This window comes from Procambarus clarkii, chromosome 88, assembly GCF_040958095.1.
Source record: "Procambarus clarkii isolate CNS0578487 chromosome 88, FALCON_Pclarkii_2.0, whole genome shotgun sequence".
NCBI classification, from domain to species: Eukaryota; Metazoa; Arthropoda; class Malacostraca; order Decapoda; family Cambaridae; genus Procambarus; species Procambarus clarkii.
The window spans coordinates 22,188,861-22,213,012 of NC_091237.1; the positions used below are offsets into that span (position 1 = coordinate 22,188,861).

At 37.6% G+C, this 24,152-nt stretch overlaps 1 protein-coding gene across 1 annotated transcript in view; it reads right to left on the reverse strand.

The window, feature by feature from the left end:
• Positions 1-7,934, reverse strand: part of LOC123745750 (myb-binding protein 1A-like protein) — a 55,752-nt gene extending 47,818 nt beyond the window's left edge. Inside the window, exons 1-3 of the mRNA XM_045726568.2 lie at positions 7,718-7,934; positions 5,990-6,184; positions 2,859-3,038 (exon numbers count right to left, since the gene is read on the reverse strand). Of these exons, the coding sequence (XP_045582524.1) occupies positions 2,859-3,038; positions 5,990-6,184; positions 7,718-7,906 (564 nt within the window). The 5' untranslated portion in view covers positions 7,907-7,934. The remainder of the gene's footprint in view (positions 1-2,858; positions 3,039-5,989; positions 6,185-7,717) is intronic.
• Positions 7,935-24,152: the final 16,218 nt, after the last annotated feature.

Genomic DNA, 24,152 nt, shown 5'->3' on the forward strand with positions numbered 1-24,152 from the left:
TCAAGACCCTGCACAGTGTGTGGTCAAGACCCTGCACAGTGTGTGGTCAAGACCCTGCACAGTGTGTGGTCAAGACCCTGCACAGTGTGTGGTCAAGACCCTGCACAGTGTGTGGTCAAGACCCTGCACAGTGTGTGGTCAAGACCCTGCACAGTGTGTGGTCAAGACCCTGCACAGTGTGTGGTCAAGACCCTGCACAGTGTGTGGTCAAGACCCTGCACAGTGTGTGGTCAAGACCCTGCACAGTGTGTGGTCAAGACCCTGCACAGTGTGTGGTCAAGACCCTGCACAGTGTGTGGTCAAGACCCTGCACAGTGTGTGGTCAAGACCCTGCACAGTGTGTGGTCAATATGACCAGTCAGGAACATGCACTATGTAACTACCATAGTGCACCTTTGTTTCCTTTGTTTCAATCTGTGTCCTCTTGTTCGTGAAGCTGCTGGTTTCAGAAATTCCTCTGTCAGTTTGGTTGATTTCTGTTAGTACAGTACTTTGTAAGTAGTGATAGTGAACTCCTCTTTTGTCTATCTTCTAGTTTTGGCATATTTAATGCCTCCAGCGTCTCCTCGCAACTTGAGATTTTCAGTTCCGGCAGCCCTTTTGTAGCATGCCGTTGCACCTTTTCCAGTTTATTTATGCGCTTCTTGAGATTTGGGCACCATAGAACTGCAGCACATTACAATTTTGGTCTCACAAAAGTCATGAACAGTTTCTTTAGTATTCACCATCCATATAATTAAAAGCCAGTCTGAAGTTGGAAAGCAACACATACACTCCTCTCACAATGTTCTTTGTGTGTTCCTCTAGTAACAGACTATACAAAACCAGCTCTAGGTCTCGTTCTTTATTAGAGTTCTGTAATTCCTTTCCACATAATTTGTAAGTTGTGTGTGGTCTATTTTCTCTGATTCCACATTCCATAACATGACATTTATTCACGTTGAATTCCATTTGCCACTTGCTGCTCCAAGCACTTATTTTATCTAGATAAATTGAAGGGCATAACAATCATCTGCATCTCCTATCTTCCCCAGTATCTTAGCATTACCCACAAACATTTCATTTAATTCTGTATTCCTTCTGGTAGACTTTTTATGTAGAGAATGAACATTTCTGATGCAAGAATTGAACCCTGTGGTACACTGCTAGTAACACTTCTCCAGTTAGGTACATTGTCTCTGATTACTGCCCCTCATCTGTCTGTCAGTTGGAAAATTTTTCCTCCACGTCAGAAATCTCCGTCACCCCTCTAGCATGTTCCAGTTTCCAGAACAGCCTCTTGCATGGGACTATCAAAAGCCTTTTTATAGGTCCAGATAGACACAGTCAACCCAATCACCTCTTTCCTGTAGTACAGTATCTCTGTGGCTCTATTATAAAAATTAAGATTTTTTACACAGGATCTTCCTGTTCGAAATCATACTATCTGTCCGTTATTATGTCATTACTCTCTAGGTGTTCAGCCCATTTATCCTTATTGTTTCTAGTGTTTTGACTACCACACATGTTAACACTTAGCTGCCCAGGTTGCATGTCCCAGCCCTCCCCAAGGTGGGCCTGACATTTCCCGTGAGCACACAACCACACTAAAATGTGTAATCTGTACTCTTTCAGTTTTCTCACATCAGTGTTTTACACTGTTCATTTTGGTATCAAACTATTCGCAATAGAATTATCTAAAGGGATATATGCATATAAGGTTAAAACGCCCAGTGTGCCACCCGCAGTTTTATTTCATCGAGGATTGCTTTCAGCTTTTCTCTGAATTCTTTTGAGAGTTCTTGTTTTATTGACCAAAGTTTGCCATCCTCAATGCTATGCAATTTACTTGCATTTTTAAGCACTTCCATCATTTGTTTACCTCCATTAAATGTCACCCTTAATGGGGCAATTTTTGTTCTACACATGTCTTCCTATCCTCCTAAAATCACTGACATTTTCCTTTGAATTGAGTAGTCAGTAGTAAGTGTTGTATCTGTAGTCAGGATCCTGCATTATGTGTTAAAATAAAATCCAGATCATCCACAGTGAAAAGCTCAATCCCCTGAGTCCTCAGAGGGGCCTGACAGCCAAGTGGACAGTGCACGGGGTTTATAGTCCTGCGGTTCCGGGTTCGATCCCCGGTGGAGGCAGAAACAAATGGACAGTTTCTTTCACTCTGATGCTCCTGTTCACCTGGCAGTAAATAGTTACCTGGTAGTTAGACAGCTGCTACGGGCTACTTCCTAGGGTTGTCTAACAAATAGGAGGCCTGGTCAAAGACCAGGCTGCAGGGACGCTCAGCCCTGAAATCATCTTGAGATAACTCAAGATAACCCAAAATACTGTGCTTGCTCCCGCACTTTTTCTCATCCTCATATCGGACACAGACAAAGATATAAACAATAGTAGTGCATCATCCTTTGCAGAGGACACTAAAATTTTTATGAGAGAACACAATATAGAAGACAAAGCATACTTCCAATACGGTCTTACATTGAGCCACAGAAAATAATAGGATGTGAAAATCATTTTGAGGCAATGGAGTGACTTGAACCAGCGTTCTGATGATTCCCAGATACATGCTTTAACCGACTGTGTCACGATGGTACAAAAGTCTGGCCTCCACATTAAGAGGTACTGGAAGCCCCAAACTGGAGCCCCGCATCCCAAATCCTTATCCTGACCCTTTCCCAGTGCTATAAAGTCGTAATGGCTTGGCACTTTTCCCTGAAAATTAAAATTAAAATCAACCAGGGTTTTACAGTCGACCAAACCACACATTCTGGTCTACAGTAATAGCGCTCACGCTATGCCCCCACTACATAAATGACCACAATACAAATTTACATTTGGTTGGTAAAACAAATTGTACTTACTTTTTTCATAAGTTGGACTAAAAACTGAGTGGCCATTGTGTCCATGTAAGTCTTCATCTGCCTTATTTGAAACAGTCTGGATATTATTTTAGATAGCATCTCAGAGTTTCTATTTGCTTGACCAGATCGAATCAGGGCACCATAAGCTAGAAGTTCTCCCACAACTTGCTCCTTGGCTTCCTATCAATGCAGAATGAATTACAAAAAATGTTTAATAATTCAGCTAACAAAAATAATCCACCTTCAACATTACGTTACAGAATTTGCACCTTTTTTTTCACCAGAATGTAAATCTTGATAAGTGAGAGAAACTTTCCAATTCATGTGACATCGTGGTGCCATCACACTCAAAAATATAACAATAGAAGTCGGTGAATAATCATCACTATCACCATACTTCTCCCAGATCTATTTTTGCTATAAACAAACAAAATATGGGCTGGAGAGTACAGTACTCAACATTTACATTTAATTATAAGTGTTGTTAAAAAAAAAAAACAGGGTTGAATGTAATGAAACACCATTTTCTGAAAGAGCCCCGGAGGCTTCCTGAAGCTATCCAAACTGACATGTGGCATCAGTTTGGTGTCATCAATCCCTTAAGTTCTGTGCCTACCTGAGACCACAAAAGCCAGAACCTGGTCCCTTCAGAGAGGTGCAAGGAGCAATGGCCATATGAGCACTCTACATTTAGAGTACAGTATGTCATGTCTGCCTTCGACCAGGGAAAGCCCCCAGAAAGATAGGTGAACCAATACAAACCCTCTACTGGTGAAAACTGTAACTTATGTCCAAACAGAGGCAAAGAATTCCCCCCCCCCCCCCCGGCACGCATAGACGAGGTAAAACACCTAAATTATTGGGATCGTCTCAAAGCTCTCCAAATGTACTCTCTAGAAAGGAGATGAGAGAGATACCAAATAGTATACACATGGAAAATACTAGAGGGTCAGGTCCCAAATCTACACAGTAAAATAACAACGTACTGGAGTGAACGATATGGAAGAAAATGCAAGATTGAACCAGTAAAGAGCAGAGGTGCCATAGGCACAATCAGAGAGCACTGTATAAACATCAGAGGTCCGCGGTTGCTCAACGTCCTCCCAGCGACTATAAGAAATATTGCCGGAACAACCGTGGACATCTTCAAGAGAAAACTGGACGGTTTTCTAAGAGAAGTTCCAGATCAGCCGGGCTGTGGTGGGTATGTGGCCCTGCGGGCCGCTCCAAGCAACAGCCTGGTGGACCAAACTCTCAAGTCGAGCCTGGCCTCGGGCCAGGCTTGGAGAGTAGAAGAACTCCCAGAACCCCATCAACCAGGTAACCCCCCCCCCCAAAGAAAATAAGCTTATTGTCATCCAACTAGCACCCCCCCCCCTTCCTATCCCAAAAGCAAGCCGGCAGCTCACCCCACAAGTTCGTAGGTTGATGAAAAAACGCCGCCAACTGGAGGGAAAGAGGGGTGTCAGGGAGCCACCGAGGCTCACTCAGAAAATGGCGTTTAATTACATTCAATGCTGGTTTTCCGTGGAGAACCACGGCGGCTCCCAGAAGTTAACTTCCCATAGATAAATAAAAACAGGGACTTACCCTGGAGGCAGCAGCACTGCTGGTTTCACTACGAAGAAGAGACAACAAGCAACGATAGATGTCCCAAAGCAACACGAAGGCCAGAGAGGGGCCTAGAACGTTCACAAGACACTCAGCTGACAAAGACCCTGTTCGAGCTCCAAAATCCCTGTGCCCAATTGTTGACCCAAAATACATCACCAAAGAAAGCGACCAAAGCAGCATACTTACGCGCATCATGGGCACGAGGGTAGACTGCAGGCTGACTAGACTTTACGAACCTGTGGACAACCAATGAAACAAGTCCTGGAACAGGGAACCAGAGAAACCATACCCATCCAGAGCGCATCCACGGACATTGAACCAGTGGCCCGCAGGTAGCGACGTAAAGCCGCCACCGGACATAAGACATGATGCACTCCCGGCCTAACCAACAAAGCATCACAACCAATGGGACCCCACCGGAAGCCAGTCCTCACATTCTTGGCCAGAAAAGGAGAGGGCTGCAAATGAAAAAAACAACTATCAGGACCAAAAGAACAGAACCCCCGGCGCCAGAGAAGAGCATGAAGCTCCCCAACCCGACACCCAAGAGGCCAAAGATAACAAAAACAAGGCATTCATAAAACAATCCCGAACCGAAAGGGCCATCAAAAACCATGGGTAGTAAAGAAAAAGAGAGCACCCGGTCCAAAGACCAAGACTGTTCAGGCGGCACATGAGCATGCCGAAGGTGAAAAACACACGAGAACGCTTGCGGAACGGAACAGAAATGACATCACGATTAGAAGCGAGAGTATTCGCCATATGCCAGTCAAGAAAATGCCAAGAAAAGAAAAGACAAAACAACCCTAACAGACACCAACACCACCCTATGAAGGAAAATGAAATGGCGGAAAGACTACCAGGAGACTTCATACTGTCTCTGAGAAGACCGCAAGTGGGACACCATCAAAGAAGCCCCCTGATCACCATACAAGTGGCGATATACCTGCCTCAAAAAAACTAGATGTGAAGAGCAGAACACTCACTTGTACGTCATAGCCTGACATACAAGTTAGCCGACTGATCAGGTACCCTTTGAAGGTGCTTGTCAAGTTCTCTTTTGAACAATGCGAGAGGACAGCCAGTAATGCCCCTTATGTGTAGGGGTAAGTGTTGAAAAGTTTTGGGCCTTTGATGTTGATCTAGTTCTCTCTCAGCGAACCTTTTGCACCTCTGCTCATCAGTGTGCAGAGGTACACTATTTTACACATTCTGCCATGCCTTCTGGTCTCATATGGTGTTATGCAGGTTCCAAATCTGCATGACTGGTTCCAAACCTGCATGAACATTTGAAACCATCTTTCTAATATTTTCCAATTATTATGTATAATAATTTTCCTAAATGTTAACCTTTTCCAAAATGTAAATTAAAATTACAAAACCCAAGCTGCGTAACAAGAGATGTCAGATGTACATGAACAATTTATAATGAAATATAAAGTAAATCTAGCAGCAAAACCCCAATGCACTTGGTGGTTCTGAAATATTTAACACTAAAATTGTCCATAATTACTCACATCTTTACTGAATGCATTATTGAGACAACATTTTTCTGTAACGGTGAGGAAAACCAAGGAAACAACAGAAGGTTGCAGCTGCAGCAATGCTTGTAGTGTAGTGTAAAAACCCTCTCGAGCCCTTGGCCTGCTTGATAGTAGCCCACTGACAAGCCGCTTGACGATGTATGCAATGTCATCAGATAGCACAGTCTCCTATAAAATTTAAAATATAATCAGATATGTTTCAATCTTAAGTGGGAAATAGAAACAGGCATTCTCCTACAATAGACAATATAATGCAGTACTGTATTATATATTCTTAGATATATGTACAATAAGCTATATATAGTAGTTTTAATTTTTTACCATAGAACTGTAGGCCACAATCTATAACCAGATTAGTCAAGCACTGAATGTAATGAAATACCCTTTTCTTTTGGAGCCCTCATAAGAACATAAGAACATAAGAACAAAGGTAACTGCAGAAGGCCTATTGGCCCATACGAAGCAGCTCCTATTCTATAACCACCCAATCCCACTCATATACTTGTCCAACCCGTGCTTGAAACAATCGAGGGACCCCACCTCCACAATGTTACGCGGCAATTGGTTCCACAAATCAACAACCCTGTTACTGAACCAGTATTTACCCAAGTCTTTCCTAAATCTAAACTTATCCAATTTATATCCATTGTTTCGTGTTCTGTCCTGTGTTGATACTTTTAATACCCTATTAATATCCCCCCGGTTATGTCCATTCATCCACTTGTAAACCTCTATCATGTCACCCCTAACTCTTCGCCTTTCCAGTGAATGCAACTTAAGCTTTGTTAATCTTTCTTCATATGAAAGATTTCTAATTTGGGGAATTAACTTAGTCATCCTACGCTGGACACGTTCAAGTGAATTTATATCCATTCTATAATATGGCGACCAAAACTGAACTGCATAATCTAAATGGGGCCTAACTAGAGTAAGATATAGCTTGAGAACCACACCAGGTGTCTTGTTACTAACGCTGCGATTAATAAATCCAAGTGTCCGATTTGCCTTATTACGAACATTTATGCATTGATCCTTTTGTTTTAAATTCTTACTAATCATAACTCCCAGATCCCTTTCGCAATCCGACTTCGCAATCACAACACCATCTAGCTCGTATCTTGTAACTCTATCATCATTACCTAACCTATAGCACCTTTACCTTTACCTATACATTACCTAATCAGTAGCACCATTGAGCTAGGCACTGGTCAAGCTATGGTTTAGGGAAATATGAACTTAAGAATAAAGGTACTTACGAAAGGCCTATTGGGTCATAGAACAGATAACAGTTCCTATCTATATCCACCCATATACAGTACAGTACAATTATATATATATTATATATTATATTAATATATATATAAATATATATATATATATATATATTATATATTATATTATATATTATATTATATATTATATTATATATTATATTATATATTATATTATATATTATATTAATATATATATATATATATATATATATATATATATATATATATATATATATATATATATATATATATATATATATTTATATATATATATATATATATATATATATATATATATATATGTAGTAGAACTGTAGAACTGTGTGTATATATACACACAGTTCTACATACAGCGAATGTGTAATTTGTTGTGATCTGTAAATTATCAGGCTAACTTAGACCATCAATGGCAGTCTTGAGAACTAACCTCGTGGTCCGCCTGGCTAGATTCTGCATGTTTGAGAATAATGATGGCTGCTTCAGCCTGCCGATGCGTGTCCTCCGTCACTAAACTTCCAAAAGCATCGAGAACATTTCTGGGCACAGTAAACCTGGGCCTAGTTGCGGTATTCGGCTCCGGCTGCTGGTCCTCCATGGTGCTGCTACACGGCGCCATCAATGTTTACACCGGCCAGGGATCCCACACCTAAATTGTTAAACCTAGCCAGCTGAAGGTCTAAAAGTTCCGAACATGTAATAAAAGTAGACCAATATTTTGTTTGTGACTGATTCATGATTATTATTATTATTATTATTATTATTATTATTATTATTATTATTATTATTATTTACATAACATAAGATTTGCCTTATTACGAGCATTCATGCATTGATCCTTTGGTCTTAAATTCTTACTAACCATAGCACTTTAACAGAATTTTCTCCTACAGATCTATTCCATTCTATGCTAAATCTGATTTCTTTGTGATCACTGTTCCCTAGCTCACTCCCTACTTTGATGTCATTAATTTGTGTTTCCCTGTTAGTTAACGCTAAATCTAAAATAATATTAGTACAGAGGGAAAATAACGGGGGCAGGGGAAGCAAGACGCATGGACCTAAGAAATTTAAATATTCCAATGATCAGCAAGTCAAGGGGTGGGAGAGAATGCTACGGAGTGCACAAAGAATGGTTAAAATATGGAATGAGGGATGAAGAGAAAAATACAATGTTGGAAGTGGCTAGGGAATGCAGTCAGGTGAGGAAGGAGGCGCGGGACAGATACTGGCAAGACTTTGCTCAGTCCATTGGTAATACTAAGAACCTTAAAGACATATGGAGAGCAGTAAACAAAGTCAGGGGTTGTAAGACCAAATTCATTGCTCATTCAGATCCAGGGAAAGTTGCTAATGAGTTAGTAGATAAATGGGCTAGTGCTGCTGGTATGGAGTCCTTACCTGCAGACACGAGTCACCATTGAGTCATGGGAAAATATTAGAAATGGAGTAACTTTATGTGCCTTAAATACAAGATCTATAACATGCACTGAGATAACTCACGATGAGCTACTGGATGCTATAAAAAGTGGCAGCTCTACTGCTCCGGGAAAAGATGCTGTAACGTATGACAATTATTTAGCCGGTATGAAACCTAGTCCCTTACTTGATTTGTTTAATATGAGTTATAGAGAGGGAAAGTTACCAAGAAAATGGAAAGAGGCTGTCATCATTCCTATCCCTAAGTCTAACGGAGGCTACAGACCTGTCTCCTTAATATCCTGCTTTTGTAAAATGATGGAAAGGATTTTGTTAAATAGGCTACTCTACCTTGTAGGTGATAACATGTCCAGTAATCTCTTTGGTTTTATCAAAGGCAAAAGTACTGAGGATTGTCTCTTAAAGTGTTTGTCTAATGTGGATGACAATTGTAGAGTTTTTGTTGATCTACAAGGAGCATTTGATAAAGCCAATGGGGAAGTAATCTTATACGAATTAGCCAATCTGGGAATAACAGGGAGATTGCTACACTGGATAAGGGATTATCTACAAGGCAGAAAAGGTCAGGTGTATTACCAGGGTTACATGTCTGAGGAACGGAGGTTTCAGTTAGGTACCCCACAAGGGGGAGTATTAAGTCCCACCTTATTCAATGTATTAATGAACAGATTAGCATCAGAGATGTATCCTCCAGGGGTCACGACGATCATATATGCTGATGACATTCTTATACAAGGCACTTCTGGGAACAAAATTCAAACTGCTCTTAACATACTTGGTACAACCTGTCACAAGTTAGGCTTAGTTATAAATGCAGATAAAACCAAATACGAGTATAGGAAACGAAGAAATATAACACTTACTCTAAATGGTGTGGAACTGAGCCGTGTTCAGAAGTACAAGTATCTGGGCATGTATGTTGGATACACATGTGAGTAAAAATGCTGAAATAAATCATATCAGCACCTTATGTAAAGCCCGTCTGCATCCTCTGAAAGCACTGGCTTTTTCTGGTAAAGGTGTTGGGGTACCTATCTTGCGGATGTTATACATAAGTACTGTTCGGTCCCTGATAGACTACGCAGCACCCGTATTGTCTTACACAGGCCAAGGCAGAATTCAAAAAATAGAGCTGATACAGAACGAGGCTATGAGGATTATTCTTGGATGTCAAAGAAATGCAATGATTGAAATAATGAGAATGGAATTAAATTTACAGTGTGTGTGATAGAGTCTGTGACATTAACACTAGAGTATCTATTCGTTTCATGCGGAGAAAAGGAGGGGATAAGCTGTTTGAGAGCGTTCAGACCTGCTTGAGTGACGTACACACTTCCAGGAAACTGAGGGAGACACGCTACACGAGGGGATTAACTCATGACCTCAGGGAATACGACGTACTTGACTGCTGTAAACCCTCTCGACAGTGTAATATGTCTGCTCCCTGCAAAGTACAGAAAATAGACGTCGAAATTGTACCCCTCAAGGCGAAAAAGATTCATCATGAACCGGGACAATTACGGTGTTTGTATGGAAGCATGATATCTCGGTTACCAAGAGGCAACAGTTTACATGTATATTGCCACGGGTCGGTGGCGGAGGATGGCAGGGCCGGGTGTGGTGTCCTAATAAGGGATTATACGGAGTTTGGGACTATGGACAGGATAATTGAACTCCGGCTTAGTAATTATATATCATCCACACAAGCTGAACTGCAGGCCATTCTGGCGTGTTTGGAGGAAGTACGTCATGACGACAAAAATGTTTTTGTATTTGTCGATAGCCGAGGAGCACTGGAGTCCTTAAACAGTCGAAACCCAGTCTTCATGTCTATAGTTGAGGACTGTAAGAGAAGAATAACTGAGATACAGCTGAAAGGTTATAGTGTGAAATTCATGTGGATTCCATCTCATGTTGGAATAGTGCTCAACGAGGTGGCGGATGACTTGGCCAAACGTGCCACATCAAAACCACAAGTTGACATTGAATGTGAATTCACAATGAGACAAATAAGAAGCAAAATCAGAAATATTCAGGCACAGGCGGGAGTGGAGAGGAGAGAGATAATGTATGAGAGTAGTCAAACCATGCAACACTACATGTATGTGAGTCAAAACACCCATTTCACTTATGGTAAAAGGAGAAATGCTTGGAGTGACTGTACATGCGGCTCAGGCTTGGGTACAAATATTACTGGGAATATGGGATAGATGTTCATGATAATGACACGAAGTGTAAACTATGTGGTATGTTAAGGTCTCACACCCTGGCCCATTATGTTCTTGATTGTCCGTTGATTAATGTATATAGAAACACTGAGATAAGGACTGTTCCTGAACAAATAGCCTGGATGTGTCACAACGGAAAGGTTGATATTCTTGAGAGATATAAGAATTTTGCACCAAGATTGTAATATTTTGTTGAATTATCTGCATGTCTCTTGCAAATTGTCTATACAGTATACCTAGGTCATAAAAGTATTTGTGTGTACGTCTGATAACATACTCCTTGTGAAGGAGGAAATGTATATGTTTACCTCTCAGAATGTTTGGCAATATGTTTATTTGTGATGTGTGTCTATGTATATATTAACACGTTGTACTGAATGGGGTGAGAATAGCTTGAGCTACCTCATCCCTTTGTGTGTATTTTACCTCAATAAACTTATTTCAATTTCAATTTCTGTCTAAATTTGGTGGCCTATATATAACTCCTATTATTAGATTAGGCGGACATAAACAATTATAGACCAGTATCAAATCTACCCATTCTATCAAAAATATTTGAAAAAATTATTTACAAACAGCTCTATTCCTACCTCGTAAAATTCGACATACTCAGCCCCTGCCAGTTTGGCTTCCGGTCCCAAAAGAGCACCAACGATGCAATCATTAGTCTCCTTGACATTATCTACTCAGCCCTTGACAAAAATGAGTTTCCGATCGGACTCTTCATTGACCTAAGAAAAGCCTTTGATACTGTTAATCACAACTACCTCTTACTTAAACTCCAGCATTATGGAATCCGAGGCCTTGCCCTTGACTACATCCGATCCTATCTTAGTGACAGACACCAATATGTAACCATCAATGATACAACTTCTTCCACTCTACCAATTACCGTTGGAGTGCCACAGGGCAGCATCTTAGGACCTCTTCTATTTCTTATATATATAAACGATCTGCCTAATGTCTCTAATATTCTCAAACCTATATTGTTTGCTGACGATACTACCCTTATCTACTCAAACCTCAACCCACATACACTAAATAATGTTGTGAATAATGAATTAAAAAAAGTCCACTTATGGATGTCAACGAACAAACTAACATTAAACATCGAAAAGACTTACTACATCTTATTTGGAAGCAAATCATCAAATGCAATTCAGCTACAGATAGACAACATTAACATCAGTAATAAAAATGATGGCAAGTTTCTTGGCCTATTCCTAGACAAGAGACTCAACTTCAGCACCCACATTCAACACATAACTAAGAAAGTCTCTAAGACAGTTGGTATACTCTCCAAAATCAGATATTATGTTCCTAACTCTGCTCTCCTCTCACTATATTATGCACTAATCTACCCCTATCTTAATTATGGTATCTGTGCATGGGGGTCTACCACTGCAAACCACCTTAAGCCCATCATCACACAGCAAAAATCTGCTATCAGAATAATAACTAACTCTGCTTTCAGACAACACTCAGCTCCCTTGTTTAAATCCCTAAACTTGCTAAATATTAACTCCCTCCACACATTCTCTTGTGTCAACTACATTTACAAAACCCTGTTCTTAAATGCAAACCATGCTCTGAAACTCTCCCTGGACAGATGTAATAGGACCCATTATCACCACACCAGAAATAAATATCTCTTTGATATCCCCAGGGTCAAACTTAATCTGTGTAAACACTCTATGCAAATTAAGGGACCTAGTCTATGGAACTCACTCCCTAGTGAATTGAAAAACTGTAAAACTTTTGCCTTATTTAAAAGCAAAACCAAAAAGTACCTAACTTCATCTTCTTAGTTTCCTACACTGAGCTTTAAATTTGCTCTGTACCTAGTGTTACCCAATCTCCTAATTTTTATGTAATATCAAACAACCTTATCATTGTGTTCATTGCTGTCTTCTTTTATGTGCTAGCCATATGCTGTATTGTGACTACCAATTTTTGTCAACTACCATTCAAGCTGTCATTGCAATCAATCTTATAATAATAATAATAATAATAATTTTTATTTAGGCAAAGGTACATACATAAAGAGATTTTACAAAGTTTGTTGGCTTTATAGATAAGAGCTAGTACATACAATGCCTAAAGCCACTATTACGCAAAGCGTTTCGGGCAGGAAAAAACACTACTGACTAAAGCTTAAAACTAATATTGTTTCTTTAATATAAAATATTTATATTGTTTCTGCTGTATTGTGCCTACCAATTTGTTGTCAACTACCATTTTAAGCTGTCATTGCAATCAATCTTAGCTACCTATGTGCTTTAATATACTGTACCTACAATTTTCTCTCATCTTCTTTTTTTTTTTTTCATTTCATGTAATCTGTTATCATTTTTTGTCTATAAATTTTGCAAGTATTTACCTCCTTAAAATTTTCTTAGATTAAGGACCTGCCCGAAACGCTACGCGTGCTAGTGGCTTTACAAGACTGTAATTGCCATATTTGTATCCTCACATTCCTTATGTACATTCTTGTATATGCATAAATAAATAAATAAATAAATACATAAATAATAAGTATACTTTCTTACTGTCATAAACAGGGCATAATTGCACTTATATGGCTGTTATATTTACCCAACTCCCATCCCCGATTTAATTCGCCTCGTTTTTCGTTTAGACACTTAGATTTTAGAATGAAGTATTCAATTATAATTTACAATACACAAGTTTTAAATATCAGGAATTTCTTTTTCAGGGTTATTAAACAATACAGATTTTATACAAAATTTTAAAATATTCTGAGTTACTTTACAATTTACTGATATATTTTAGTTTTGTTTTATTAGTTTTATAAAACTATAATATCAATATAGCTACAGGTTAAGTACTAATTGTAATTAAGAAGCAATAAAATTATTATCTTCAAAAACTAAGATGGTTAGGTGAGGTTGTGGTTTTCTATTCAGTTTTTTAGGTAAACTCAAATATTCACAATATATTTGACTACGATTTAATACCAAGTGAAAATAAGTACAATTCCTAACTGCTATGAATAGTACATAATTGCACTTATTTGTCTCCTTACATTTACCACCCCATTTTTTTTTTCTTGTATATGCATAAATAAATAAATAAATAAATACATAAATAATAAGTATACTTTCTTACTGTCATAAACAGGGCATAATTGCACTTATATGGCTGTTATATTTACCCAACTCCCATCCCCGATTTAATTCGCCTCGTTTTTCGTTTAGACACTTAGATTTTAGAATGAAGTATTCAATTATAATTTACAATACACAAGTTTTAAATATCAGGAATTTCTTTTTCAGGGTTATTAAACAATACAGATTTTATACAAAATTTTAAAATATTCTGAGTTACTTTACAATTTACTGATATATTTTAGTTTTGTTTTATTAGTTTTATAAAACTATAATATCAATATAGCTACAGGTTAAGTACTAATTGTAATTAAGAAGCAATAAAATTATTATCTTCAAAAACTAAGATGGTTAGGTGAGGTTGTGGTTTTCTATTCAGTTTTTTAGGTAAACTCAAATATTCACAATATATTTGACTACGATTTAATACCAAGTGAAAATAAGTACAATTCCTAACTGCTATGAATAGTACATAATTGCACTTATTTGTCTCCTTACATTTACCACCCCATTTTTTGAAGACGGGCTGGGGTAAGAAAAGTGGTGATGCAATGATGCGTAGTTCACTTAGGTCTCGCTAGATGTCACTAGGGCTTTTCGTTTGGCCAATCAGAGAGCAGGCGCCATTCTTCATCCTAAAGATTTAGCCAATCACGACGCTTGCTTATCGCAGCTCATGTGCCACCTGTTTACGTCGAATTTTCTTATATAAAATTAGTATATTTCGAAGTAAAACTATGTTTTTCAACTACTATAGTCAGCACCGACATTGTAGTAAACAAATATGTTAAAATTTGTATTTACCTTATTTATTATGCACCCCATACCCATCTTGTGGGCGGTAGTGGAAAGGGTTACAGAGGCACATAATGGGCTCAGACGGTCCGTCTAATTACCAAAAACTACCACATGCTACACACGCTTCAGAAAACTTCCTGGCAATACGTTAGTAATGAATAAATATGATATATTTACTCATTACAATGTTGGTGCTGAACATACAACGTGAAAAAACATAATTTTAATCCGAAAAAGTATCTTTTTATTAAGAAATTAGACGAAAATAAAAAGCTGGTGACGCCAAATCAAGTCGACGATCCAAGCTTCGGTTAGGTTAGGTTAGGTTTGGTTAAGTTAGGTTAGGTTAGGATAGGTTAGGTTAGGTTAGGTCAGGTCAGCCTAACCTAACATATCATATTTATTCATTACTAACGTATTGCCAGGAAGCTTTCTGAAGCTTGTGGTAGCTTGTGGTAATTAGACGGACCCGGTTGGACATGTTTATGAATGGGATTGGGTGGTTATAAATAGGAGCTGCCTCGTATGGGGCAATAGGCCTCCTGCAGTTGCCTTTTTTCTTATGTTCTTATGATCTTATCTAATTTAGTCGTAATGGCTTTGTGCTTTCTCCTGATAATTACCTACCTTATGATTTTATGTTTTGGTCTGTCTAATTACCCAAATGTACTCAAAGTTTCTTAGTATTACTTACGTAATGAATAAATGATATATTTATGCACTCTAACGTTGGTGCTGACTGTAGAACATGAAAAAACATATTTTTACTCTGAAATAATATAAGTTTATAACAAAATTAGACAAAACTAAGTGGTATGAGCGGTCTGTCTAATTACGGCTAGCTACACAAAGCTTCCTGACAATACGTTAGTAATGAATAAATATATATTTACTCATTATAATGTTGGTGCTGAATGTACAACACGAAAACACATAATTTTAACCTGAAAAAGTATCTTTTTATAAAGAAATTAGACGAAAATAAAGAGCTGGTGACGTCAAATCAAGTCGATGATCCAAGCGTCGGTTAGGTTAGGTTTGGTTTGGTTAGGTCAGCCTAACCTAACATATCATATTTATTCATTACTAACGTATTGCCAGAAAGCTTTGTGAAGCTTGTGTGGTAGCTTGCGGTAATTAGACGGACCCGGTATGAGAGGCCATAGGAAGTAGAGGTCCAAGCGACAATGTTGTGAAGCGACTTATCCAAGATATATTGTTGCCTACAGGTTATATTGTGCACAGAAGCCTTACAGCAACTGGCATAACTGGTACGCCTTTAACCCACTGCACCATAGCTCAGACCCTTAAAAGAGATGATAATTTCGGGGTATTTAAATCCCCCAAAGATCACCACCTCCCAAGGGCAACTAGAGCATAGTGAGGGGCTACTCACGTTCTTTCATCAAATTCCTGTTAATGTGAGAGAACTCTGTGTCTATGCTTAATGCACAACTTGCCCAAACACGCAAGAGAAGTTATACAACCTTAGAACACTTTCCCACCAGGAGATTCGAACCCTGTAAGGCTTCTGTGCTGGCTAGGGTTCGAATCTCCTGGTGGGAAAGTGTTCTAAGGTTGTATAACTTCTCTTGCGTGTTTAGGTAAGTTGTGCATTATTTATTATTATTATATATATATATATATATATATATATATATATATATATATATATATATATATATATATACAGTATATATATATTAAAGATCAGTGTCAGACCACGAAGGAAGAATTAAGACAGGAATTTCCTTAAGTACTTTCTCGTATTGAAGGAAAAGATATACTTCTGCTTTAGTTTATTTAAAATAACAGACATTTCAGAGTCATAACTCCATCATTGATGCTAAAAAAGTAATACTGTATATACAATGCAAGATTAAAAACATTAATATATAAATCAGAATTATATATGCTTATTAAATGAATTAAAATGACTAAAAATTAAAAACCTAAAACTAAATTATTTACAAAATAAAAGATATATATATTCACAAGAAGAGAATAATAAACAAAATCTCAACAACATTTTTCAAAGAAGATGACAATTGGTGTAAACATCTGAGTAGATGAGTTGTTCAACTCTGGTCTTATTCTAGCGATTGAGATACTAGGTTGAGTTCAAGGCAAGACAAGCTACATAACAGATCAGTGAAATTGCTTCAAGTGAAAGAGTGACCCTTATCCATGCTGTGATCTTTAGTAGCAGAGGATGCACATTGCTCAAGAGGCAGACTAGTACTGTAAGAAGTACCCATATACTCACAGATATGATGTTTAAAGTTTTGTGAGGTATTTCTCACATACTGATTGTTACAGTTCGAACAATTAAACAGATAGACTACACCAGATCTGAGTTAAAAGGGTAGAGGATCACTACATTTTAAATAATAATAATAATGTTCCAATGGTGTTGTTAGTAAACACAAATTGAAAACTAATTTGTTGATAAGTATATCTAAGAATATTCAAAATTTCCCTCCTACTGTAATAGCTTACAGTACAAATAGGTATGGAAATCTGACATAATGTATATCTTTAGGGACAGTGCAAACCTTGACAATAGGTTTAAATTTGGTAAAGCATTTAAGAATCTCCTTTGAATTCTAATAAATATTTGACTTGGAAATGCATTTGAAACAAAAAAATTCATGCACAAACTTAACTTCAGTATCAAATCATTTTAATTTGAGCAGATAATAAAAGTGCTATTTATTAAAGTTTTGATTGTATTCATTTTATATAGTTTTGGTCAAAAAACTAAGGTAATGCAAACCTGATCCTGTGAATAATAATAATTCATTGTGTTGGGAGACAGGCAGCCAGTTTATACATACGGTATATGTTACATCAAGGTCTCCCCAGGGTCGAATTACTGACCCTCACCAGGATACAACCCCCACAACAAGCTGACTAACTACTGGCTACCTATTTACTGCTAGGTGGACAGGGGCATTAGGTGATAGGAAACGCACCCAACAATTTCTGTCCCACCTGGGACTCGAACCTGGAATTCTCGATAGAGAGTCGAGAACGAACCTGACCGTAGTACCGGGAATGTGGGTTTACAATAAACTGACTTATCTGACTTATTAACAAATTGATCACTAATATTAGTAACTATACTGAGTCAAAGAAAGATATTTTAGAATTTTCCTCAATTTCATAAGTAAATGTCAAAGGCTGAATGTTTGGAATTCAAATATGAAACAAATCTCTTAATGTGTGAATGATCATTAAAGATAAGACAAGGGGTAGAAATGGGGTCAGCATTTGACCCATCCTATGCTAACGTTTTATTATGTAATTTTGAAAAAATGTGGATAGATACGTGTCCTGCAGAGTTCAAGCCTATTTTTTATCATCAGTACTGTATGTGGATGACAACTTTATTAACTTTAATGATCGTTCTAATGTTGAGAGGTCTGTTTCGTATTTAAATTCTAATCATTTAAACTTGACATTTACTTAAATATATGTTTAATGTCACTGATATATATGCCTTTTATATTTGTTCCGTATCAAATTCAGAAAACATAAATAATTCCAAAATATTTTATTTAATTTCTAGTCAAAGAGGTAAATTGTCTAACTGCCTTGCTTTGCATGCAGGCAGTTAGACAAAGTATGCTTTGGATGTCAAAGCTGGCCAGTATTGTGTGTGTGTGTGTGTTGTGTCTGTCAGTGAATGACTCGCTGCCAAGTCAGCCAACCCTGTACTGGCTATTTAAGGTTAGAAATACAGAGTACCACTTGGTTTCTGAACCCCTTGGGGACGAGACCCGTTGGTTATTGTGTACGTTCGTAAACGAGAAATGGAGGAAAATGTGGAGAGATTTTTTAAATTTAACAAAAAATTCTAGGGGAAAAAATCGACAGATTCATAGCATAAATGCAACAAACGAAATAACGTTCATTGTGTAATTGCGTTCACTCACCCCCACCCTTTCTTCCCTCACTGCTTCTATCTCTCACTGCCTCTCCCCTTCTCTGCCTCTGCCACCACCAACTGTGCCAGTCTCGGAACCCTGGAGAGGAACATGCTAAGAAGTGACCCGGAGGTCCAGGGACACCCTCCAGGCACCCGGCCCCAACAGTCTTTCGAAGAGGGCAAAGAATCCAGGGTGCAAACTGAACAAGTCCAGAAGAATCGCAGATCCGCAAATCCTGATTGCATCACTTAACTCCAGTATCTTTGATCTCACTCCATGTTGGTGTATGCAATTTTAAGGAACATGTTCCCCCCTCTCCTTATTCTTCACTACCCCTTTCTCTAGTGATTTTGTTAGTTTGCCTTTTTGTACCATTTTACTGGTCTGCCTACCCCTATCACTTTGTAGAAAAAAGAATTGATTTCTTCTTCATTCCTGCTCTCATTTGGACATTTTGCCTTGACAAGGTTCAGATTCAGCTTCTCTGTCTTCTTTTGAAAGATCTCTTCTTAATGACCATACTTTCCCTTCCTCATTACTTTGTAATTTTCTAGCATTCCTTAGTACTTCTTCCAACTGTTTGGCACCGTTGAGGGTGATCCTCAAAGGTCGATCTTTCCCTTTTACATGTGTGTGTAGGCTCCTTGCACAATGCTCTTTATATGGTCCTCGGGTGACAGTTTTCTATCTAGAACCACCCCTAGATATTTCTCTTTATCAGAATTCTTTAAAGCTTTTTCACATAATTTTTAGGTTATATGTGGCCTATTTTCTCTAATGCTAATGGGATTGCTTTCAATGAAAGAATGAATGAAAGCAGTCCTATTAGCCGCGTTCCTTGGGGTATGGAGAGGGTTACGAGGGATAGCATCCAGATGAACACCTCTGTTAATAACAACTCCAGTTCTGAGAATAGCAGGATTACAGAAAGGACGCATGACCATTTTTCTGTAGAAAACATTGTCGCAGGTACATGGACAGTCAGGAGTAGAGGTGACATGGTCACAGTCAAGAAAGATAAGAGGATTGGACCCAGGATAGCAGCCTCATTAGACGTTGAGATGTAAGTCTCATCATAATCACACACTAAGACCTTGACAAAGCACTCAAGGGAGTGCAAAAGACTTGGTGTAAATTCCTTACATAAATTTCACAAATACACAAGTGTGGGTTTTTATCCTATGTTATTATGTCTGTGAGAAGACATTATCATTACTAATATTTTGACTACTAATATTGTCAATGATACAGGTCTATAATTAGGATGGTCTTCCCTTGTGTCACCTATGTAGACTGTAACAATGTTAGCCATTTTCCATACATCTGCAAGGACTCCGGTACACACAGATGACTGAAAAATCAAGTAAAGTGGAATGCTGAGCTTAGGTGCACATACTCTCAGAACCAACAGTAAAACTCCATCTAGGCCAATTGTTTTTTTCCTACTTAGCACCTTGAACACTTTTTCCAATTCGTTTCTAGACACTTCTATGTGCTCTGTTTTCTGGAATTCTTGTGTCTGGATCTCAGAAAATTAAATTTTGCACAAACTTTGGAACTGTTAGTTTAAGGTTTCACATACAGTATTTACTTTTAATTTTTCATGAATCTGTTTCCCATTTTTAACCCTCTGTATATTATCTTTTACCTGCAATTTACTCTTAATTAATTTATAAAATAGACTTAGTTCTGTTTTGCATTTGTCTGCTATCCCTTTTTCAAAATATCTTTCTGCCTCTCTTCTCACTGCTGTGTAGTTGTTTCTTGCTTCTTTATATTGCTGGTATGTTTGAGTTTGGAATCATCCTATACTGATTCCATTTTTGTGTCTTTTGGTCTCTGGTCCTCTTGGAATTTCTGTTAAACCGATTCTGCTTCCTAGTTCTGCAGGTCTGTTTTAGGAAAACTTAATTTTGTGCCTTCTTCATATATTTCACAAAAATTGACATACATCTCATTTACTTCCTTGCCTAGCAGCAAGTCTTTCCAGTCAATTCCATTAAAGAACTTTTAAGTTTCCCATAGTGTCCTCTCCAGAAATCAGGTTTTCAAACTGCTTCATTTTCCTTGTTCTTTTTTAGATTACAGCACAGTGCATACGTTATTTCCAAAAAGACATGGTCATTTTTGCTCAAGGGGATAGGTACTGAATGTCATATATCTCTTCTTCTTTCCTGGTGAATATCAAATCTGGCTTTGAAGGAACATCCCCTTTCCTCATTCTCATTCTTTAAACAACACTATGTAATTCCATACATACACAGTGATGATGTTTATTGTGTTTATTGGTAGCTGATGAGAGTGATGCTTGTGTCTAGACATGTGGGGAAAATAGGTTTGCCATGTGGCATATGAAATACTCATGCAAAGTGTGAATAAGTGAGTAAATTGATTCAATGTACAACCAATTCTTGAGAAATATATCTAAATATATACAATACTGTATGTACAATTAAAATTCCTTTGCATGATTTTTCTTCATTATCAAGAAGAAAGATTTCACATTATTGTACAGTATTTAATAATATACTGTATATATATATATATATGCAGAAAAACCACATGTGAAAAATAGAGAATACTAAAGCGTTTTCGACTCAATTCGCCTGCACCAGAGCAAAATAGAATGAAGAAGGAAACATGGTAGGTGCTTATACCCGCCAGGGCAGGTTACCTGACCACCAAGAACATAAGAATAAAGGTAATTGCAAAAGGCCTATTGGCCCATACGAGTAAAGATAAGGGATGAAACCTACAGACAAAAGGGGAACGAAAAAGGCGAAGGAAAGGGGCAAATAAGGATAACTGAACAAAACAGAAGCAATGGATAATATATATAAGTGCCGCTGGATGAAAAAATAAAATAAACACACATTAAATGGATGCTATATTGTATTGATGTGCTATATTGAAGCTTATATGGGGATCTAATTTGTACATACCAGGGCTTACATTAAGGCTGTTGTTACATTGTTTGATCAGAGCGACTCAATCACATTTTGTTCAATGAAACCCTTACTTTTAACAATACATTTTGTCCATACATTTTTTGTATGGACAAAAATATTCAACATATGACCATATTCAATATATGTTGTTGAATATGGCCGAAAGGATAAGATTAATGATTCTAACACGAATCTCCGTAATATTTCTTATGTTTTCTTCACTGTCGAGGGAAGTTGAAAAATTAACTCTCCAAAGTTCATTTTCACACTATATTTATGGTCTGATGACTAGGGGAAGCATTTTACAAGGCACTCCTTACATTTTCAAAGACAAATTTTCCTTACTCTGCCAATGCTTATATTCGCTTGGGGTGAGGTGATACTGGATATGATTGAGATGAACAAGTGGATGAATAGCACAATGGGTATTATAGGCCATTGCGTGTTCTATCTTCCCTGCTTCTGTGTTTGGGGTCTTGAAGTGGGTTAAATGTAATTATGTGTTAATTGGCTGTTGATTGCTGGTTTTGACTTTTTGATGTGTAGAGCCTCACTGATATCGAGTCTGCTGTTGTCGTTGTACCTATCGATAATTTCTGCGTTGCTTATTAAGATTTTTCTTGCAATGGTCTTGTTACGTAAGGAGATTATATGCTCCTTGATGGAGCCCTGTTGCTTGTGCATTGTTAATCGCCTAGAGAGACATTGTTGTCTTGCCTATATATTGAGATCTTTAGGACCGACAGTTCCCAAATGGGCATTTGAAGGCATAGACAATGTTGGTCTCTTTTAAGGCATTCTGTTTGGTGTCTGGAGAGTTTTTCATAAGTAGGTTTGCCATATTCTTGTTTTTGTAGTAAATTGTTAATTGTATCTTCTGATTTGTGTCTGCGGGGAAAACGTTCCTATCAATAATATCTTTCAGGACACTTTCCTCCATTTTATGAGACATCGAAAAGAAGTTCCTATAAAACAATCTAATATGAGGTACAAGTGTTGTGTTAGTTGATTCTTTTGAGGTTGCATGGCATGTCACTTTTCTTTTAATGTCTTCAACATAACTGTTAGAGAAGCCATTATTGACTAGGACCTGCCTAACTCTACAGAGTTTCTCGTTGACCTGCTTCCAACCAGAGCTGTGAGTGAGAGTTCGGTCGACGTAAGTGTTGACAACACTCCTCTTGTACCTGTCAGAGCAGTCACTAATGGCATTAAGGCACATTCCTATGTTCGTTTCCTTAGTGTAGACTGCAGTGTGGAAGCTTCCATTCCTTTCCGTGACTGTTACATTAGAAAAGGCAGCTTCCCATCACCCTCCATCTCATAAGTAAAACCTAACACCGAATTTTGCTCAAATGCCTCCTTGTGTTAGACCAACTAACACAACACTTGTACCTCTTATTAGATTGTTTTACAGGAACTTCTTTTCGACACCTCATAAAACGGAGGAAAGTGTCCTGAAAGGTATTACTGATAGGAACGTTATCCCCACAGACACAAATCAGTGGGCATTCACATGCCCACTTGGGAATTGTCAGCCCAACGAACTCAGTATATAGACAAGACAACAACATCCCTCTTTAGGCAATTAACAATGCACAAACAACAGGGCTCCATCAAGGAACATATAATTGCCACACACAACAAGACAATCACCTGGGATATTTTGACATGCATCACCAAAATAACTGATAGATACAATGACAATAGAAGATTAAAAATTAGTGATGTGCTGTGTTCATCAAGAAGTCTTGACCAGCAATCAATAAGCAGCTAATACACAATTAAACTCTGTACTATCCCAAACCAACACAGAGACAGTAGCAGGAAGAACATAAGCTGCTTACGTTCATGCGTGTAATAGCCTAATAATATCCATTTTGTTTCATCCACTTGTTCATCTCAATAATGTCCTGTACCACCTCACCCTAACAGAATATAAGCCTTTGTAAATGCATGGTAAATTTGAAAATGTAAGGAGTTCCTTGAGAAAAGAATCCCTAGGCATCAGACTATAATATAGTGTGAAAATGAACTTTGGGAAGCTATTTTTCAACTTCCCTCGAAAGTGAAGAAAAACATAAGAAATATTGAGAAGATTCATGTTAGAATCATTATCTTACATTTTTGGTCATATTCAACAAAATAAATAAATTATATATATATATTATATATATATATATATTATATATATATATATATATATATATATATATATATATATATATATATATATATATATATATATATATATATATATATATATATATATATATATATATATATATACAGTATATATATATATACAGTATATATATATATACTGTATATATACAGTATATATGGTGACAATTGACAATCTTTTTTTATATTACATAATGATCCTGTTAT